General features: G+C 43.7%; 2 protein-coding genes across 2 annotated transcripts in view; one reads left to right on the forward strand and one right to left on the reverse strand.

The window, feature by feature from the left end:
• Nucleotides 1–202: 202 nt before the first annotated feature.
• arpc2 (actin related protein 2/3 complex, subunit 2) lies at nt 203–12,805 on the reverse strand. Its single transcript, XM_056589262.1, has 10 exons — nt 12,576–12,805; nt 11,637–11,671; nt 10,890–11,002; nt 6,549–6,594; nt 5,756–5,942; nt 3,748–3,841; nt 3,364–3,490; nt 3,142–3,242; nt 1,910–2,010; nt 203–1,273 (listed from the first exon to the last, which is right to left on the reverse strand). Exons 1-10 carry the CDS (start codon nt 12,647–12,649, stop codon nt 1,252–1,254), a joined length of 900 nt encoding a protein of 299 aa, XP_056445237.1. The 5' UTR covers nt 12,650–12,805; the 3' UTR covers nt 203–1,251.
• A 211-nt stretch (nt 12,806–13,016) lies between these two features.
• The window catches only part of LOC130381589 (C-X-C chemokine receptor type 2-like), a 42,108-nt gene continuing 35,511 nt past the window's right edge, over nt 13,017–19,613 (forward strand). Inside the window, exon 1 of the mRNA XM_056589261.1 lies at nt 13,017–13,426. The gene's annotated coding sequence lies outside the window, so the exon portion shown is untranslated. The remainder of the gene's footprint in view (nt 13,427–19,613) is intronic.

Consider the following 19,613-nt stretch of genomic DNA (forward strand, 5'->3'; position numbering starts at 1 on the left):
CTGTCCTTGTTTGACAATACAACACCACAAATCCTTGTCTTCAATTAATGACATCTTAATCTGCCCGTCTTTAAAGATTTTTCCAGAGCCCCCCCACAATGTTGCAGTTGAGGCTTTCAGGGGGTCTCAAGTGTCAATCAGGGGGTCTCCCCCACTGTAACCATCTCTCCTTCATGCTCGTCTCTGTTGTTCATTGAGACTCATTGCAGCCCTCATCCCCTGCCGCTCAACCTGTCCAGAGGAAGAGATGATTTCTCCAGTCACAGCACCATCAGCGTCCAGACACCGTCACAGGCAGTTCACGACCTACTGTTCTTCATGGACCCATCGTCCCCATGAATAATCATTGGATGGTGTCAATAAATGTAGTGCTTCATTAGACTCGTCTTTCCTGGTTTAAATGTAGTCGAGGTCAACTGATGGAGAAACAACTGGGTTCGAAAAGTTTTCCAAGTCCCAAAGAACTGTTTATTATATTTTTTTCTTTTCACGCACATGAGACAAACCACACTAGATAGATGTGATTGTTTTGTAAGTGATTTAATTTTTTTCCCAATGACAATGGTAACCACAACATGAAGGCAGAGGGAGAGGGCAAGATAGAAAGGGGGAGGGAGAGAGAGAGGGGAAAGGAAGGGGAGTTCGGACGTCATTGTATGCCTTGGTAATACTTAAAAGGGGAGGGTTGGGGGAACACATCTGGGGGTTAGGACGGGGGTTCGAGAGGAGGGGGAGGCAAGGCAAGAGTACCCAATGGAGTAAAAGATATATCAAAAATTTCTTGTTTTTTTTCATATATATATATATTTATATAGGACTAGTAATTCTCTTTAACTATGCAAAGCAAGGAACAACAAATGCCCATATTTTGTGTCTTGTCTTATTCCCCCCCCCCACCCCCTCCACATCATCTTTAAGCCTCGGAATCCCTAAGTGGAGCCGTCTTGAATCAAACAGGCAACTCTAACAATAATGGAAAATAATGATCAAATAAAAAACATAACAGCCTGGACATGTTTTCCTGGGATTTTGGGTCAGGAGGGAGGGGGGAAGGGGAGAGAGGAGGGAGGGGGGGAAGGGGAGAGGGGAGAGAGGAGGGAGGGGGAGAGGGGAGAGGGGAGGGGGGGGTGGGGCGGTCATCCTGAAGTCCTGTCCAATGTGGCCTTTGCGTCTGACTCCTTGTGGGCGTGTCCAGTTCGTCGCTTTCTGATTGGTCGTCGTGTGGTGGTCGGGGGGGATGTGGTTGTGCCCTCAGCGTGTAAAAGTCTTGCCCCTGGAAAAAAACAGTTGGGATCGAACCCACAACCCGTCGGCCCAGTTTAGCAGTTTATTACCGACCAAAACCACAAGAGCGTGGAGGAGACTGATAAGAGAGTGTATCATCAGTTACGCATTAAACACAGAAGAAGAAGAAGGCCCTTATGAAAAATAAAAAGCTATGAAGAACAGATTCCTGTAGAGCGATAGGGAACTATGTGCAACTATACAAGTATGTGTTAGCGCAGCTGTAGATAAGACATCTGGAGGAATAAGGTCAATAACATACTTTTCCAAGTCACACACACACACACTCTTGTTGCAACTGAAACCTAGCAGCTTAAATATTTTTATAGCCAAGCGGCATGCCTCAGATACAGTGTGGGAGTGTGTGGGTGCTCAGAACAGATACACACCTAATTTGGATAAACACTTCTGTATGCCTATTTTCGGTTAAATGATTGGTCAAAAATAGTCCAAAGAACAGTGGACCGTCACATGGCGGAGGGGGAGAAAAAGAGATGGGGGCGATGGAGGATGGAGAAGATGAAGAGGATGGGGAAGATGATGAAGAGGAGGGGAACATTATGAAGAGAAGGAGGGGAAGAGGAGAGGGGGAACATGAAGATGAGGAGGAGGAAGATGAACTTACGTGATGGTCTTCATCTCCTTCTTCTCAGCGTCGGGGCGGGCCCTGTTCAGCACCTTGAGGAAGTCTGAGGTCTTGGCCCTCATGCGTGTGTGAATGTAGGCCTGAGGACACAAAATGGCCTCTTTCAAACTTTGCAACCTTGCATTCTTGAATATAGTAGAAACCCTTATTAACAGTATTATTACATATATGAAGAACACCAGTGTGTCCTTTCTACTGAGTATGTTTGTGTTCCGTTTGTTGCTGCATAGTAATTAATAACGGTACTTTGGAAAGTGTACATTTTGACTGGGAATTTGTTTTGAAAAAATGTTGACTCGTTATATTTTAAGGTTGTAAAGATATTTTAAATACAGCGTCAAGCATCTATATTGAAAGCTATGAACTCGATTACACACACACAGGATTACCTGACAATCAATATGTAAAAAATTGCCACCAAACAGATTACAGTACAGGAGAGTACAGAGATTTAGAGCTTGTGTTCGATTAGTTTCTCGGTCTCTCTGGCTAACCATCATCCTGATTGGTGAAATATGGATGATTCTAATAATGAAGGTTTAGGATGGGGGGGGAATGACCATAATCCTTCATCGCATGATGATAATGACTATGTTTTGATTTTGAGTGTTTGAGAGCAGTGGCTAGTGACAGGTTCATATGTTGAGAGTGACCAGGAATTAATGTGTTGCAGCTCTGGACTAAAAACTATTTGATCCATACACCGCCAAACACCATCGATCATGGATAATATGGTTCTCTGTAACGGATCAAATCAATGATGCTCCAAATCCATATGCACTCAGAGGTGACATATCTTAATGTCTCTTAAAATACCAGAAAAACTGTTCTGAAGGGGGAGGGGCAACCTTCACTGGACCGTGAACCGTACCACTTTGGACAGGAGAACCTTCAAGGGGCCACCCTTCACTAATAATTTGATTCCGTGCCTTCTTGTTTGTTAAATTGAATTAAGAAATGAATACTATCTTTTTATTGTTTGAGAACATGTGGGTGATGACCCCAGTTCGGTAAATATTGCGATACAATGTCTTGATTTTTATCTTACGTGAGAATTTCCAAACAAAACAAAACATAGTTGATGCTCTTTAAATAAGGGCAGATCCACTATAGCGCCCTCTGCAGGACGGGAGCAGTCACTTGCGTCCACTATAGACTGATTGGCCGGGTGCGACGTTGGGGCGGGGGGGGGGGGGGAGCAATGCACTGACCTTGGAGCACTTTATGTGGTAGTGCAGGTAGTCGCGGAAAGTGTGGATGAGGTTGATGGTGTTGTCCCTGGAGTTGAGGCTGGTGTGACGTGGGAACAGCACTGCAAGGGCCACAGAAGAACCACACAATGAGTCATTACATTTTCTTAATTTCAGATGTTCCCCCACATACCGACAGTCATCAATGTCGGTATGTGGGTTCATGGTTAGCGGTTAACAGACCGAAGGTGATGTATCCGATGTTGTCCCCGACGGCGGCGTCTGTGTCCTTCAGCTCCAGGGGGGGCTCCCTGTGGCTGAACAGGACCTGGGGGGCCGTGTGGCTGGCCCGCCGGCCCTCCTTGAACTCCTACACACACGAGATGCATGTGTATAAAGCTAATTAATAATTACTTGGCAATTAACTGCCATTACTGACGACGAAATGCCAGTTTCAGACATTGAAGAAAAGCAGCAGACGGCCTGTATTAGGAGGTTGAAATGAACATCTAAATGAAAAGAAAAAATACTTCTAAACTTTCTCATGTTACAGAAAAAAAAACAACTTTTCTTTAAACCAAGCGGTCCAACCGCTAGCGTGTGGGGTTAGCATCTTGTTGTCCCCACCTGCATGAAGACCTTCCCGATGATGACGTCATCATCATCTTTGAACACGGTGCTGAACACCACGGTGACGCGGTCCTTCTTAGCCTCCAGGTACCTGCCGGGGGTAGACATTAAAACCATCATGTCAAATGAAGTGGATCATGACAGTTGGCCGTTGAAAGGTCTGACTTTAAAGTCAGAATTTGGAGATTAAAGTCATAACTCCCACCAAGTAGGGGTGGGAATCACAGGGTTCCTCACGATGATACGATGCATGGCCCGCAATACCGAAAATATGGCGATACAGGGATTCTGAGATAAACAACATATTGTTAGACTATTCCATAACGATACATCACGATGTATATCTAACGATGAATACAAAATAACTGAAAAGGTAAGGTGTTGGATTTCGGTCTTTGTTCACAGTCCAAAGTGAGTTTTTGACTGTTTCTTTGGTTAGTTAACTTCCGTTCAAGTTGCCTATAATCATATTATGATTCCTCGAGAAGCAGGGAAATCTGGTTAGAGCGCCTTATTTTATTGACTAAAATTATCGATATTTGGGGCGATATTTCCTGTCTTACTCTTCAGGAATAGGGCATAAAAATGCAAAATAAATTCTTAAAAAATCTATATATATATATTATATTGATATCAGGGTTTTTTCTAAACAAGGGAACAGGGGCGCTGCGCCCCGATACTCCCGGCGTGCGCCATCCTACCGAAATGCCGACTGAACCTGTCAGACTTGGATCTGTACTTACATGCTGCTGTACAACATACACTATTTCTCAAAACGATCTTTTCTCCGCGAAAATATCCCAACACCACCACCTGACAATGTGTCTGATCCTCAAATAACATACTCCATAATTACTCCAAAAATATTCCGATCCGAATTGGAGTTCCCAGACCGAGTCGACATGCTAACGTTAAAGTTATTAGCTGCTATGTATTTGGTCTAGGCGCTAAGATGCTAAGCAAGTATACAAGACCATTCCAGTTCTCTCTGCACAAAGCGGTTTCAATGAACGACAGAAATAAACAAATGCTGAGTGTTGATCAAGAGTTTTGCGAGAGCAAAACGAACAGTCGAACAGGGTTCCCTGTTACCAGGGAACCCGTAGCAGGGAACTAAATGGCAGCTGCACGGCCGAATTAGCCCAATAAAAGTGTAGTAACCCAGAGAACCAGCTACAACATAGTTTTCATCCAAACGAGCCGTCTTTAGCGAACGGTGAATTGCATTGGCTTCTACGAGCAGTCGGCTTTCAGCCGCGAGCTTAGGGACCGTCTGCGAAGTGCAAAACTGAATTGCATTGGCTTCGAGCAGTCGGCTTTCAGCCGCGAGTTTAGGGACCGTCTGCAAAGTGCAAAACTGAAAACGACAACAATACTGTAGTAACATTTCTATAGCGTCGCCATTATTGACTCTAGAGCCCCAAAACTTGTTCCATAGAGGCATGGCACAGGAGGTCTACCATGACTAACGCTACCCTGAACCACCTCCTCAGGATCAGTATTGAGGGGCCTGCAATTTATCAATTTGATTTTGACAAGGCAGTGAGCCGTTGGGGCAGTCTCAGGAGCAGACGGCTGCTGTTGTGATTTGTCCTACTTAATAAAAGTTTAGCCAATATTTTTAGGGTAAAGTTGTACAAGTCTACCAAAAGTTGATAGTATTTTAGTTTTTCAGGATGACCACAAGAGCTAGAATTTCTCTCTAAGATAGCCTCAGAATGTACCATTTAACAATTATTTTTTCAAGGCTTCGCGCCGTGGAAGGGGGAGACCCCCCTTCCACACCATCCCCCGCCTCGGTCGCGTTGTTCCCTGGGCTTTGCGCAGGGGTCTGCTCCCTGCTACTTTTTTTTTCTAGAAAAACCCCTGGATATTATATATTATATTGGCGCCAGTGTATCGATCCACTTATCGCACGAAGAAATGCGCCGATATATCGCTGTTCCCCCCTAATGCCAAGTGTTTAGAAGAACAACATGAAACGAGAAGGTGCAAGCGTCCTCACATGGACTCGTCGTCCCGGTAGTGGACCACGGCCCGGGCCTCGCCCTCCCGACCCTCCTCCTGGAACTTAAAGTACTTCTCGAAGACTGAGGCGAAGCAGTTCCTCTTCAGCATGCCCGCCTGGTGGATCACGTCCTGCTTGTCGGCCGGGACCGCATCCAGGTCATACAGCAAGGACACGTTGTAGCCTGGGGGACACACAGCCAATCAGAGAGCACAGGACAGAGGCGGGCAGCAAAACAGAGAGAAGGGGGGAGATTACTCAGATTTTACTATTTATTCCAAGGGAATAACCAAAGAAAAAAACGTAATCGTAAAATAAAAGTAGCGAATAAGAAAGAGAATAAGGGAGAGAGACAGCCAATCAGAATGGGCTCTAAACAGGAAGGCCGCAGATGGTTTTCAATGTTTTTTGTATAATTTGTGGGAGATTCAGATTTTTTCAAAGTAGCTTTTCGTGACATACATCTTCATTATAATTGACATTTCGCAAAATGGCAAATATTGAACTCTTTGTTCGCGGGACAAAACAAAGACAAGGCATAGCCAGTAATGATATTCAAGTTATGTAGACACACTTGACATGAGTCAGAAATTCCTCTAAAACACTAGCCGCCCTGAACAAATCCTGTCATTAACAAGGCAACAATGTACCTTTGGTATGAGTCCTCAGGAACTGATAAGCTTTGAGTGAATCAATAGGACTTCAGTCACGCATCATGGCTTTTACTGTGAAATAATAGTGGGGTTTAACAATGTGTAAATGCATGCAGGAGTCGTAAAGCAGAACCTACCAGACTCAGGCGACACCAAGAAGTTCCCATAGACTCGCTTCAGCAGCTGCAGAGAAAAGAGGACATGATAGAATTGTCTATATGGATACTTACATTTCACTTCCTCCTTTAAATTGTATTAATAGTTGTAAAAAATTGCCCTTTGTTAATAGTTAAACTTTTGTTTTAAACAGGAGTAGAGTGATACCACTTGAGATAAATTCTCATTCCCTGGTCCAGCATATTTATTCCTCAACCAGTGTTTCCCCTATATGAATTCAGCAGCGGCACTGTTGTCAGTACCAGACAACAGTGGAAAAAAATAAGGCATGTTTCTGCCAAGTTCAATGCAAATTTGCACAATGATCTGGTCTCAGCAGATATCTTGACTCTGTTGGTTATGTCATGTCAAATTTGGAAGCTTAATCTGTACATTTTTCCCCAAAGAAATCTCATCAGAAGTGTCCATTTAAAGGGTTATTTTTCAAATGTTCTTTCATGCACATGATGCCCTTAAATGTATTGTCCTTTGCTGATTTGGCTTGAGGCAAGGCAAGTTTAAAGTCATACCAGCCTAAACACTAATAATCATAATAAGCTTAATACCAGAAGATGTGTAATGGTTGCATAACAAAAGGCAGTAACCCCCCACTCCTCAGAACCAGCTGTAGTGCGGGAGGCTATAATTTATACCAGCCGAGGCAGAGATCTTTAAACAGGTCTGTCTGTGTGTGTGCCTGTCTCTCTGCCGGGGAATGACAGACTAACGCCGCCGCCCCAGATGTATGCAAATGTGTGTGAGGTATGGCCCTAATGTACAGATTGGTAGAGGACGCTTGACAACGCACTGATAGGGGAATGCACTTATCGTAAAGATTACACCTTCTGTCAAATGTATTGTTGATTGTTTCCAAGTGGTTTTGACCGCTAAGCTCTAATTGGTCGAGGAAGAGGAATGATGCCTTGGGTTAGGTATGTACGTTTGGTCGTTAACCCGTTTTGATATTATCTTTATTTTAGCGGACGCTTTTATACGAAGTGACTGTTGAAGGGCCGTTGGCCAAATGGGATTTAAGGAGCAGACTGGCCATCTCTTGCACTAGCCCAACAGGAAGACGGCAGACATGGGGATCGAACCCAGTGATTTAAAGGAGACATATTATACCACCAGGTGTGAGTTTGATTAGCCTTACAAGCCGTTTCGAAAATTGGTCACATATGACATCACTAGTGGGCGTGTCCACCTAGATCTGTGCTGGATAGATGAGCAACGTTTACCTCAGTCCACTGGGTAGGCTGGTAGACTGATCTATCCAGCACAGATCTAGGTGGACATGCCCACTAGTGATGTCATATGGGGCAGATTTTCGAAACGGCTTGTAAGGCTAATCACACTCACATCTGATGGTATAATAAGTCTCCTTTAAGATATAGTCAGAGGGACTTTACTCATCTCAGAACATAAATAGTATAATCTGATTCAGAACTTTTTATCTCTTTATCTTTTTTTCTCCCATTTAAATCATCGTCTGTAGATAACATTGCAGAAAATAATATACTCCCACGAGAATGAATGCAGAATATAAACCGTCATCATTATTTTGTGTTAATACATTACAGACGTGAAGATTCAATTATTACCCAAAACAAAAAAAAGAAGCCTGAATAACTGAAAAGCATTTGAATCCAAATCTGTATAGGAGGAAACCTGGTACATTCCCAGGGGCATTGTGGGACCTGTAGTCCATTTGATGGAAGAATGCCAGCAGGGCATGTCTGCACTCGCAACGTTCACCACAACCATGTTCCTTATCTCTCCAAACAAACCCCTTATCCACAGGTGAGTTTCTTCTCCCTCCAAGTCTCACTAAATGGACTCCACAGTGCAAACTCGTCGAACCCGATCCAGCAGAGTCTAATTTCCCCTGATCTGCCTCTTGCTTGCAAAGATACAGAGCGGTAGGGGAGGGGGATGTTAACAATATGAAGAAGTAAAAAGGAGAGGGACTGTCGTTGGATTACTCGAGTACTCCTCGTTACAAATGAACTCGGTTGGTGGACAGGCAAACTCGAGTTTGCATATACACACACAAACAAAGTTTTCTGAAGCAAATGTATCAATTTTCTGTCGGCAAAGCAGACCCGCAGCAACGGTGAAAGTGAAAGTGTGTCGGCTATTTTCACCGCCGCAAGACGCAGCTGTAATCCCGGGCATGTAGAGAAGATCACAACGCTGAGTATTTCCATAGTCCATTTGCTGCCGTTTTATTTGCAGCATTAAGCATTTATTTGCAATGGTTAGGCTACTTGTTTCGTTTTTTTTAAACTGTTACAGGCCTTGGTTCGACGTGATTTAAATTGTGGGACGCATATTTATTTTTGTAAGGAAAATGTGTTTTGAACGTTTGCAAAAATAAATAATGAATACTCTGATAACTCTGACTGTTTTGATGGAGAATAAGCATTACATGTTTGGTTGGTAATATTGCCGTTCATCATCAGGCCTATTCCTGCTGCAGATGCGTTGCATTCTAAAAATAGATTTGATTTAACGAGTACTCGATTGATCCTCGAGGAATTCCTTCGATCACTCGAGTTTGGAATTTACTACTCGTGCCCATCCCTACCACACACACACACACACACACCCCCCCTTCCTGGCCTGGGGTGAGTCAGATAGCTCACTTCCTGTTTCTAAGAGGGGCCCAGGCAGCATTCTACCATACATGGAGAGAGAGAGAGAGAGAGAGAGAGAGAGACGGCCTCACCGGCTCAGCATGTGGTGAAACCCCAGGAGCACGTAGACCCTTTAGAATGAACCCATTACGCTCACATATTCGACATGAACTGATTCATATCGTGAAAAATGCATCATTAATTATGAATCCCTTGCAGGGTTTCTGCTAGCCATTACGACTGGTCAGAGATAGGGACGAGGTTGGTGCTTGTTAAATTGTCATTTTGTTTGGTTAGCGATCACACAGGACTTTGTTGGGTTAGAGCAGTGGTTCTCAACCTTTTTTGAGCAAACGCCCCCCTGACCTTACCATGATCCTCTGGCGCCCCCCACATCACTGTTCCACTGCGCATAGACAGTAAAAAGTAGCTGAGACGGTAGAGGGGTTGGAAACCAATAAATGAAAATAGGCTATTTATTTCAGGTAGCCTACTTTTTCACCCAAAAAAATAATAATAATAAAAAATACGATTTTTTTTTTTACCAAAAATGGAATCAGGTTCCCAGCACCCCCCTAGGTTGTGCGAACGCCCCCGTTGAGAAACCATGGGTTAGAGGGAAACTAACAACCCATCCTTGTGACACATCTATAGTACTTAGTTGTGTAGCATCTTATCCTAACTATCTTTGTTGTATACAGGCAATGGGTTAACGTAGTGATGTTGGTGCTTGGCCCATGGTTCTATGAACATCCTTACTGTACCGACAGCGATATATTGTTGCTTCTCTTTCTTCTGACAAATGTGCTTATTGTAAGTGGCTTTGGAAAAAAAAACTCTGCTAAATGCCCTGAATGTAAATGGACAATAATAGTGGATCAACCTTGGGCAGTCTTGCGTTTTCGTTTTGCTGCTTGATGTTTTTTCCACCATTAGCAAATGCTTTATATAGTCGTCCAAACATATTTCAATGAACGCTTTCACATCCTGATATCACCATGTCTGACCGCAACTCATTTGAATGCAGGAAAGGTTCGTTTTTACACCTGGCTAAATAGTATTATTTCCAGTTTGCTTCCTATAGTCGTGTTAGGTTCACACCTGAAGTGAACCGGAGTAACATAACATGTAATTAGTTGATGCTATGGTCCAAGGTGACTCACAATAAGGGCATGAAACCATGAAGATAGTACCCCAAAAGTGCACAAATCATTCAAGTACATCAAGTGCTTCAAATAACCAAGCTGCTTTCACTGCTACATATAGGAGCAAGAGATTCATTAGGGTTCTCTTCGAAGCCCCGTCCTTAAGTGGACCAGAGTTAGTTAGTCCGCAACAGAGTTCAAATAAGTGGTCTCTCTCTCTCTCTCTCTCTCTCTCTCTCTCTCTCTCTCTCTCTCTCTCTCCTCTCTCTCTCTCTCTCCTCTCTCTCCTCTTCTCTCTCTCTCTCTCTCTCTCTCTCTCCTCTCTCTCTCTCTCTCTCTTCTCTCTCTCTTCTCCTCCCTCCTCTCTCTCTCTCCCCCTCTCTCTCTCTCTCCTCTCCACTCTCCTCTCCCCTCCCTCCTCTCCTCTCCGCTCAGCTCCTCTCTCGCATCTCTCTCCCTCTCCTCTCTCTCTCCTCTCTCTCTCCTCCTCTCTCTCTCTCTCTCTCTCTCTCTCTCTCTCTCTCTCTCTGTGTGTGTGTACCTCATCCGCGCCATGCTCCTGCAGCTCCTTGTAGAACTTGAGGGAGATGCTGACCATCACCTTGGTCTTCTCTCCGTTGGGGTTGGAGATGTGGTAGAGGACGCCATCAAAGTCTGGGAGAGGCAGGGAGGGTTGAGGTCCAGCACTTCATCTGTCCCTCCAATAACTGACAATTAACTATCGAGTCGTTTAGCAGGGAGGTTTTAACACCAATGGGAGATAGGAGTTCTGTCATTAAGGAGCAGGTAGGGGTTGAGCTCATGCTCACTGATGCCTACGGGTAAGGCTATGGACAAAAGGAATTGAACCCAGGGTCTTTCAGCGAACCTTAGTGAGTTAACCCAGCCTCCCTTATTCTACCCGATGACATAATGCACAAGACACCAGAGGGGAACAACACATATGCGCACAGAAGGCCTGGCATTAATGGATGATAATTAGGGAAGTGTGTTGCTATGGTAGCATTCATTTGCCGGTTTGTAAAAACAAATCCTAATATAGGTTCTGCTGAACAATTGCACCCCATTGGATGTTGACGTGGTTCGGGATACTAAAAGTTTTTGTACTAAATGTTTTGTATTAAATTTGCTAAATGTTGTATTTGCTGTGCATAGTTGTTCTATAAGGATCGGATGAAGATGTGAAAAGTAACTCTTTGGATGAAGACAAGCTAAATAAAACGGGGGTAAGGTGCAGGAGAACAGTTTGAAATATCCAAACGTAATTTGAATAGTCACACAACCCCACCTGCAAAGGTCACCTCCACAGCCTCCGGTTTTGTTCTGAAATGAGAAAATCAGTTTGATGTTTCAAGCAACACTTTAAACACAGCTTTAAAACCGCACAGTGCTCATCAGTGTAAAATAACCCAAAATCAAAAATATGATCCCATGTTTAAATTAACACACAACATTTGAATTCTCTCATAAATTATATTGCATTTATTGGTAAATGTTGTATTCGTAGGACTTAATGTATACAATTGTACTATACACCATGCTCCACCTTGCAAGGACTTCAAAAGCAGTTATGTGTGCAGAAACAGAGCTGCAGGCGTTGCAGAAACTTGACCAGACTGGAGCAGGAACGCGGAAGTGTGTGAAAGGGCGACGGCCTGCATAGTCTAGCTTTCATTACACATTAGCTTTCAGACGATACATCGCCATGTAGTGTGCACTGAACAGACATGTTAGATCAGGACGCTGTAGAACCATCCAGTGTGAATTCCTGCCAAATAGTCGCATTCAATTGGGATAATTTAATGATAAATTAAATATCTTCCATCTCGCATTCTCGTCCCCGGGGATCTGCGGTTTGGATTTAGTTGATCTCGGATTCAACGTGTGATCATGTGTCACACAGCGTGTTGGATGTTGCAGTGTTTATGTTGATGTGTTGGGTTGTGTAGTGCTGTAGCTCAGCAGTGAGGTAGCCGTCAGCAGGAGCCTCAGACAGGAGATGGGAGCCACAGACACACCCCACCGCTCGGCCAAACCCAGCTAAAGTCAAGCTAATATATATTATATAAAAGCTTTTGACCGGGGCTGGTGTTAAGGATGTGTCCCGGGGAATGCTTGTATTTTACATATCTAAACTATATTATAATCGTTCAGAATTGCTGAGAAATGATAATGGAAAAACCTTAGGTTAGCCTGTTAGCCGGTTAGCAACAGAGATATAACTCACCCGTTGGACGCGCCGTCGAACTTAAGCGACAGCGTTTCCTCTATGATCCGGTTGTTGATCTCTAGCAGAATCATTGCAGCGAGGGCCGATGTGGAATACGGGTAGTTGTTGTATAAAACGATCGACTCCGGTCCGAAAATTTGGTCAAATTCTGCGATTTCTCTGACAGTTATCCTTCCTTCCGGGCTTCCGTCTTTCGCTTCCGCGTCCCCGGCCGCCAGCCGCCACTCAGGACCAAGCCACAGACGCCTGTCCGCTGCGTGCCTGTACCAATTCAAAACATTTTAAAACATTCAAATGATGTCTGATTCTAACAAAAACTAATTATATTAAACATATATGTTATTATAAAAATAGGATGAATATAATGATAAGCCTATTAATAATCATTGATATAATATTATTGAATTTATTTTGAATAACATCTACCTGCCTGTCTACCAATTGATGTATGAAACCACGTTTACATGAATGTGAATTGTTATAGCGTGTGTTATGATTTGAAAAAAACCCACTATTAATAGGCATTATGTTGGTCATGCCTAAAGGAGACATATTATGGGGTTTACCCAACAAGTAAACACCTATATGAGTTCCAGAAAACATGTTTTTGAAGCTGTTGGCTGGAAATAGCTTTTAGGAATAAGAAATCAGTCAAAACCACCATTCTGCCCTGTCAAAGCCAACTATGCATCATCAATTTAGTGCATTTATACAGCACCATTCTAACCACCACTCAAAGCGCTTTACAATGATTTTCACAGAAACCTGGCTCAACAGCAACGTTCCGGATAGTGCCATCGATCTAGCAGAACGCTACACTCTCCGTGCAGACAGAACGAAGGAGTCCGGTAAGACTAGAGGTTGGGGTCTATGTATTTATGTTAACAAAGCTTGGTGCACGGACACTACCACCATCGAGAGTCACTGCTCGGATAACATAGAATATCTCATGCTGAAATGTAGACCTTTCTATCTGCCCAGTGAGTTTACATCCACCATTGTGACTGCAGCCTACATTCCCCCGGACGCTAATGCTGCATTTGCAATGAAAGTACTGCACAATGCAATTAGTAAACAACAGACTTTGACCCCCGAGGCAGCCTTTATTGTTGCGGGTGACTTCAACCACTCCAACCTAAAGTCTGTACTCCCCAAATTCCGCCAACATGTCTCCTGCCCCACTAGAGGAGACAAGACATGAGACCATGTTTACACAAACATAGCTGATGCTTACAAAGCCGTCCCCCTCCCCCACCTTGGTCAATCTGACCACCTCTCTTTGTTCCTACTGCCTAAGTACTCCCCACTCATCAGACGGGTGAAACCCACAGTGAGGACAGTCAAGGTTTGGCCAGAGGGTGCAGACTCTGCACTTCAGCAGCGCTTTGGTAGCACTGTCTGGAGGGATTTTGCCACTCAGGCCACCATCGACTCCCACACGGACATTGATATATACGCATCCTCTGTTCTGAAACGTATGAACTCTACTACACTTTTCTTCTTTACACGCAGTTAAGTCGAGAAGAGAGAAAATATGTTTTCGTCTTTCAACGAGATCTGGTTCAGCCAATGGGCTACTCCCCTGATAGAAACAATGTAACTATCTGCTCCCTCCGCCATTTTAAGTAGAACAAAATAAAAAATACATAGGTAGCCTACAAGCCAAAATGGAGAGGTAAAATCGAACAAAAAAATCGAACAAAAGCTCGGAAGTGCCATCTACCAGTGCGTCTACTCCTCCGCGATCCTCAGATGGGACAAGTCTACAGGCCGGTGAGAATAAAAAATAACAAACGAGGCGTCGTTATTATCAGAAAGAATTTCTGAAATATGGATTCACTTGCCAAGTAAAAGGTAACCTCGACCACCCACAATGTGTGATTTGCGGCGATGTTCTGGCGAATGAGAGCTTAAAACCTGTCAAAATGAAACGACATCTCGAAACCCGCCATCCCGAGGACGCTACGAAACAAATGACTTTCTTTCTGCAAAAAGAAGCTGCCCTGCAAGGTCAGAAGACCGCAGTGCATGAGCAAGCAACCTTGCCCGCCAAAGCCTTGGCAGCTTCCTACGAAGTGGCCCACCTTGTGGCAAAAGCACACAAGCTACACACAATTGCCGAAAGCCTCATCCTCCCTGCAGCAATTGCGATGACCACCGCAATGCATGGTGAAAAGATTGCAAGTGCGCTCAAGCAAATACCCCTCTCCAATGATACAGTGTCCAAGCGCATTATCGAGATCGCTAATGACATGAAATGTCAGATAATCGAGAGAGTAAAAAACTGCAGGTTTTCTTTACAGTTAGATGAGTCTACTGACGTGACAAGTGTCGCACAATTGTTGGTGTTTGTTCGCTACAGTTATGAAGGAAAACTTCACAAGGACATGCTGTTCTGCTCTCCGATGGGAGGAAGGTGTACCGGGAGTGACATTTTTAATTGTCTCAATGGTTGGATGGAAGACGCAGGGCTGCAATGGGCCAACTGCCTAAGCATATGCACAGACGGTGTGGCAGCTATGTTGGGGAAAAATAAAGGGCTGAAAGCAAAGGTCCTTAGCGTTGCACCACATGCCAAGTTCACCCATTGCATTATCCACAGAGAGGCCCTGGCATACAGCAACTAAAATCGTGAATTTCATCAAATCTCACCCACTCAATACTAGACTCTTCTCTGTCAGGAAATGGGGTCTACACACGAATCCCTTCTTTTCCATTCTGAAGTTAGGTGGCTTTCACGGGGCAAGGTTCTTACACGCCTGTTAGAGTTGCGAAGCGAGGTGCGCACCTTCCTCTCAGACGCAAACTCCGCTTTTGCGCACCATCTCACTGACTCGGAATGTCAACCTGTCACTACAAGGCCTTAAAACTAACATCCTGACCTTCTCGGACAAAGTGAATGCTTTCACAAAAAAGCTGCAGCGTTGGGCAGTCCGTGCGGAGAGGGGGGATTTTGAGATGTTTTCGGAGCTGCATGACTTTTTGGAGGAGGAAGACGTGAATGTAAATTCATTGAAGGCCTCCATCAACGTTCATCTCCAAAGCCTCCTCGAAAAATTCCATCAATATTTTCCGACGGGAAATGTGGAGAATTATGATTGGATACGACAACCATTCACCAGCTGCTCTTCAAACGATCTGTCATCTGAGCTCGAAGATGCGCTGCTTGAGCTATCCAGTGACCGAACCATACAGACATCATTTGCCTCTAAATCACTGGATGAATTCTGGCTGTCTGTTGCGCAGGAATACCCCAGATTGTTCAAGGCTGCCATGGACATTCTAACTCCTTTCGGGTCGACCTATCCGTGCGAGAAGACATTTTCGTCCCTCGCATATATAAAAAATAAATACAGATGTCGGCTCAGCACCGTGAGTGGGAGATATGTGGGAGGAAAATCTCTGTGTCGCCGTATGCAGAATTCCTCCTAGGATTAACTTGCTATGTTCACGGAAGCAGGCCCACCCTTCCCATTGAAATTGTTAAAGATAGTAAACCAGAAAAGCGAAATAAAAAAATACCGTTATTGTTATCGCCATAAATATAATTCATGTAACGTTGTAAGCCTAATGCTGTGTCAGTGTGTGTGTGTGTGTGTGTGTGTGTGTGTGTGTGTGTGTGTGTGTGTGTGTGTGTGTGTGTGTGTGTGTGCTTTTGTGTGTGCGTGCGCCACGCACATAGTGTTCTGATCTGATAGCGGCAGCCTACACTTGTTTAATCGTGATTGTTGGTTTTCTTGGTCGTTGTTCATATGGAATAAATAAAACTAATTACTTTGCTTAATATTTTTTGCTTGATTTAGTTGTTAACGTTTGAGGGGGTATTTTGAGTAAGGACTTAGAATGGGTTTGGGGAACGTGGGGTCGTCAGACCTTACAATACTTTTTTGTGGGGTCGCCAGACAAAAAGTTTAAGAACCACTGGCATAGAGCAGGGGTGGCCAACCAGTCAGAGACTAAGAGACACATTTTTTACTGTGTTACTGCAAAGAGCCACATCATACACACGGGTACACATGAACATTAGGGATGGGCCGATAGTCGATTCTATCGACAATCGACGATAGATGGATTCCATCGTCGATCGTCTCAAGTAGCCGATAAAAAGGCGATAATTATATTTTAATAATTAATTTTTATTTTATATTTTTTATTATTTTTTTTTAAAGCGCTGTGGTAGCTATTTTTTCAACTTAAAAAGCCCTGCAAATTGTAATTGAAATTAACTGGCACCGTGGAAAACATACTATGTAGCGCTGACCTGCCGTATTCACTCACTGCTGCGAGAGGAGAGGGGAGGGGCTCGAAACCTACCGGTCCGCTCGCACGGCGAAATGACATCACACCCGCTGCACCATTTCCGGGTCACAGCTGTGGTACATGAGCTGTGTTCGAAATCGTTCCCTATTCACTCACTCACTATTCACACTTTCGCAAATGCAGCCATCATCGCTTCTTTTACATCTATTCCACGGGTTCGTTCCTTCAATGGCACAATGTCAAGGAGTTCTTCTCTGATATGACACTCACTTGATACCGACCGTGCAAATATTGCCAACTGTGGCTTGTCCTGAATGTCGCAAGACTCGTCCAATGCAACACTAAAATATTTGCATTCTTGAAGATCGGAGTGCAACTGCGATTCAATAGCCGTGTTAATGTCCGATATTCTGCGTTCAACAGTGTGGGGGACAGTTGGACGTCTGACACCATTAGTTTTAGTTTGTCGTTTTCAGGAGACAAGATTTTAACAACGTCACTGAGACATTTTTTTACAAACTCCCCTTCATTGTATGGCTTTTTAGCTCGTGCAATGTTCCAAGCCAGTTGATAAGATGCCAGCGTTAGGGTCTCTGAGTGCGTTGTAGATTTTTGGAACATCTGTGTCTGCTTTTCTGCCTTCCTTTTCAAAGCGATTAACTTGTGCTTGCGAAGTTCAGTCCCTTTCAGAAATTCCTGGTCGAAGTTAGCATGGAGTGAGCTGAAGTGGCGCTGAAGATTTGAAGCCTTGAATTGCGCTAATGACACCTGGCATATAAGGCAGAATGGCTTCCCATTACGTTCAACAAAAAAATATAAACTCTCCCACTCTGTCAAAAATGTCCTGTGTTCCTCTTCATATTTTCTTTTTGCTGTCCATTTTTTACCTGCCATTTTTGGAGCGTAGCCTACTTGACGCAAATTGTTAACTCATGGGAAGGAGCTGTGTCACGTTAAAATTGTACCGGGGGCGAAAATTGTACCGGCCTACGTCATCAATTGTTGACAATTTGACAACTAATTTGATTGGGTTGTCCGTTGCCGGGCAGGTTTCAAAAAACATTCGGCTCATGTTTCCAAAGACGAAATAACATAATACAGATAACGGATCGCTAGATAACACTTGTTTTTACTTTTATATTTGTATTGTATTGAATTGTTTAATCCGAATTTAGTTAGTAAACTGAGTGTTTAAAGCACGTTTCAAAAACCATTCGCACTTATGTTGCCGAACACCAAATAACATAATACAGATAACGGATCGCTAGATAACACTTGTTTTTACTTTATATTTGTATTGTATTGAATTGTTTAATCGAATTTAGTGTAAACTGAGTGTTTAAAGCACGTTTCAAAAACCATTCGCGCTTATGTTGCCGAACACCAAAATAACATAATACAGATAACGGATCGCTAGATAACACTTGGTTTTACTTTATATTTGTATTGTATTGAATTGTTTAATCGAATTTAGTTAGTAAACTGAGTGTTTAAAGCACGTTTCAAAAACCATTCGCACTTATGTGCCGAACACCAAATAACATAATACAGATAACGGATCGCTAGATAACACTTGTTTTTACTTTATATTTGTATTGTATTGAATTGTTTAATCGAATTTAGTTAGTAAACTGAGTGTTTAAAGCACGTTTCAAAAACCATTCGCGCTTATGTTGCCGAACACCAAATAACATAATACAGATAACGGATCGCTAGATAACACTTGGTTTTACTTTATATTTGTATTGTATTGAATTGTTTAATCGAATTTAGCTAGTAAACTGAGTGTTTAAAGCAGGTTTCAAAAACCTGTCTTGTCACGCTCAATGAAGGAGTGCAATGAACGAGCATGAAAGTTTGCGAATGTTCAAGAACCTTCCTACGTCATTCGACGCGATCGCCCGTTGCCAGGCAACAAACGATCGCGTCGTCTGTTGCCAGGCAGGTTTGGAATTTGTCAACAACTGATGACGTAGGCCGGTACAATTTTCGCCACCGGTACAATTTTAACGTGACAGCTCCTCCAAGCTGAGCAGGCCATTTTATGTTGCATCAACACCAAACGTTTGTGAACGTTATTTTGCGTCATCAATTAAAACGTTTGCGAACATTCACACACATAAAAAAAAAAAAAAAAGAAGAAAATATTTAACACAAAATTTGATGTGAACTGAAGAGCCACACGAAACGAGGCAAAGAGCCGCAGGTTGGCCACCCCTGGCATAGAGGATGCCATCTCTACGGTACTCCACTCTGCCCTCTCCCACCTTGACAACAACAACACCTATGTCAGAATGTTGTTTATTGACTTCAGCTCAGCGTTCAACACCATCATCCCCTCCAAACTGATCACCAAGCTTACTGATCTGGGCATCAACCCTCCCTCTGCACCTGGATACAGGACTTCCTAACCAACAGACCACAGTCTGTCAGGTTGGATAAACACACTCCTCAACCCTCACCCTGAACACTGGCGTTCCACAGGCTGTGTGCTGAGCCCCCTCCTCTACTCCCTCTTCACCTACGACTGCACAACTATACATGGTTCCAATACGATTATCAAGTTTGCAGACGACACTACAGTGATTGGTCTCATCAGCAACAACGATGAGACGGCCTATAGGGAGGAGGTCCAACACCTAACTGCATGGTGCGCCAACAACAACCTGGCTCTCAACACTAAGAACGAAAGAGCTCATCGTGGACTTCAGGAAGTCTAGAGGTGGCACACACACCCCCATCCGTATCAACGGACGGAGGTTGAGCGTGTCACCA

The sequence above is a fragment of the Gadus chalcogrammus genome, chromosome 4 (genome assembly GCF_026213295.1).
Source record: "Gadus chalcogrammus isolate NIFS_2021 chromosome 4, NIFS_Gcha_1.0, whole genome shotgun sequence".
Lineage (NCBI taxonomy): Eukaryota > Metazoa > Chordata > Actinopteri > Gadiformes > Gadidae > Gadus > Gadus chalcogrammus.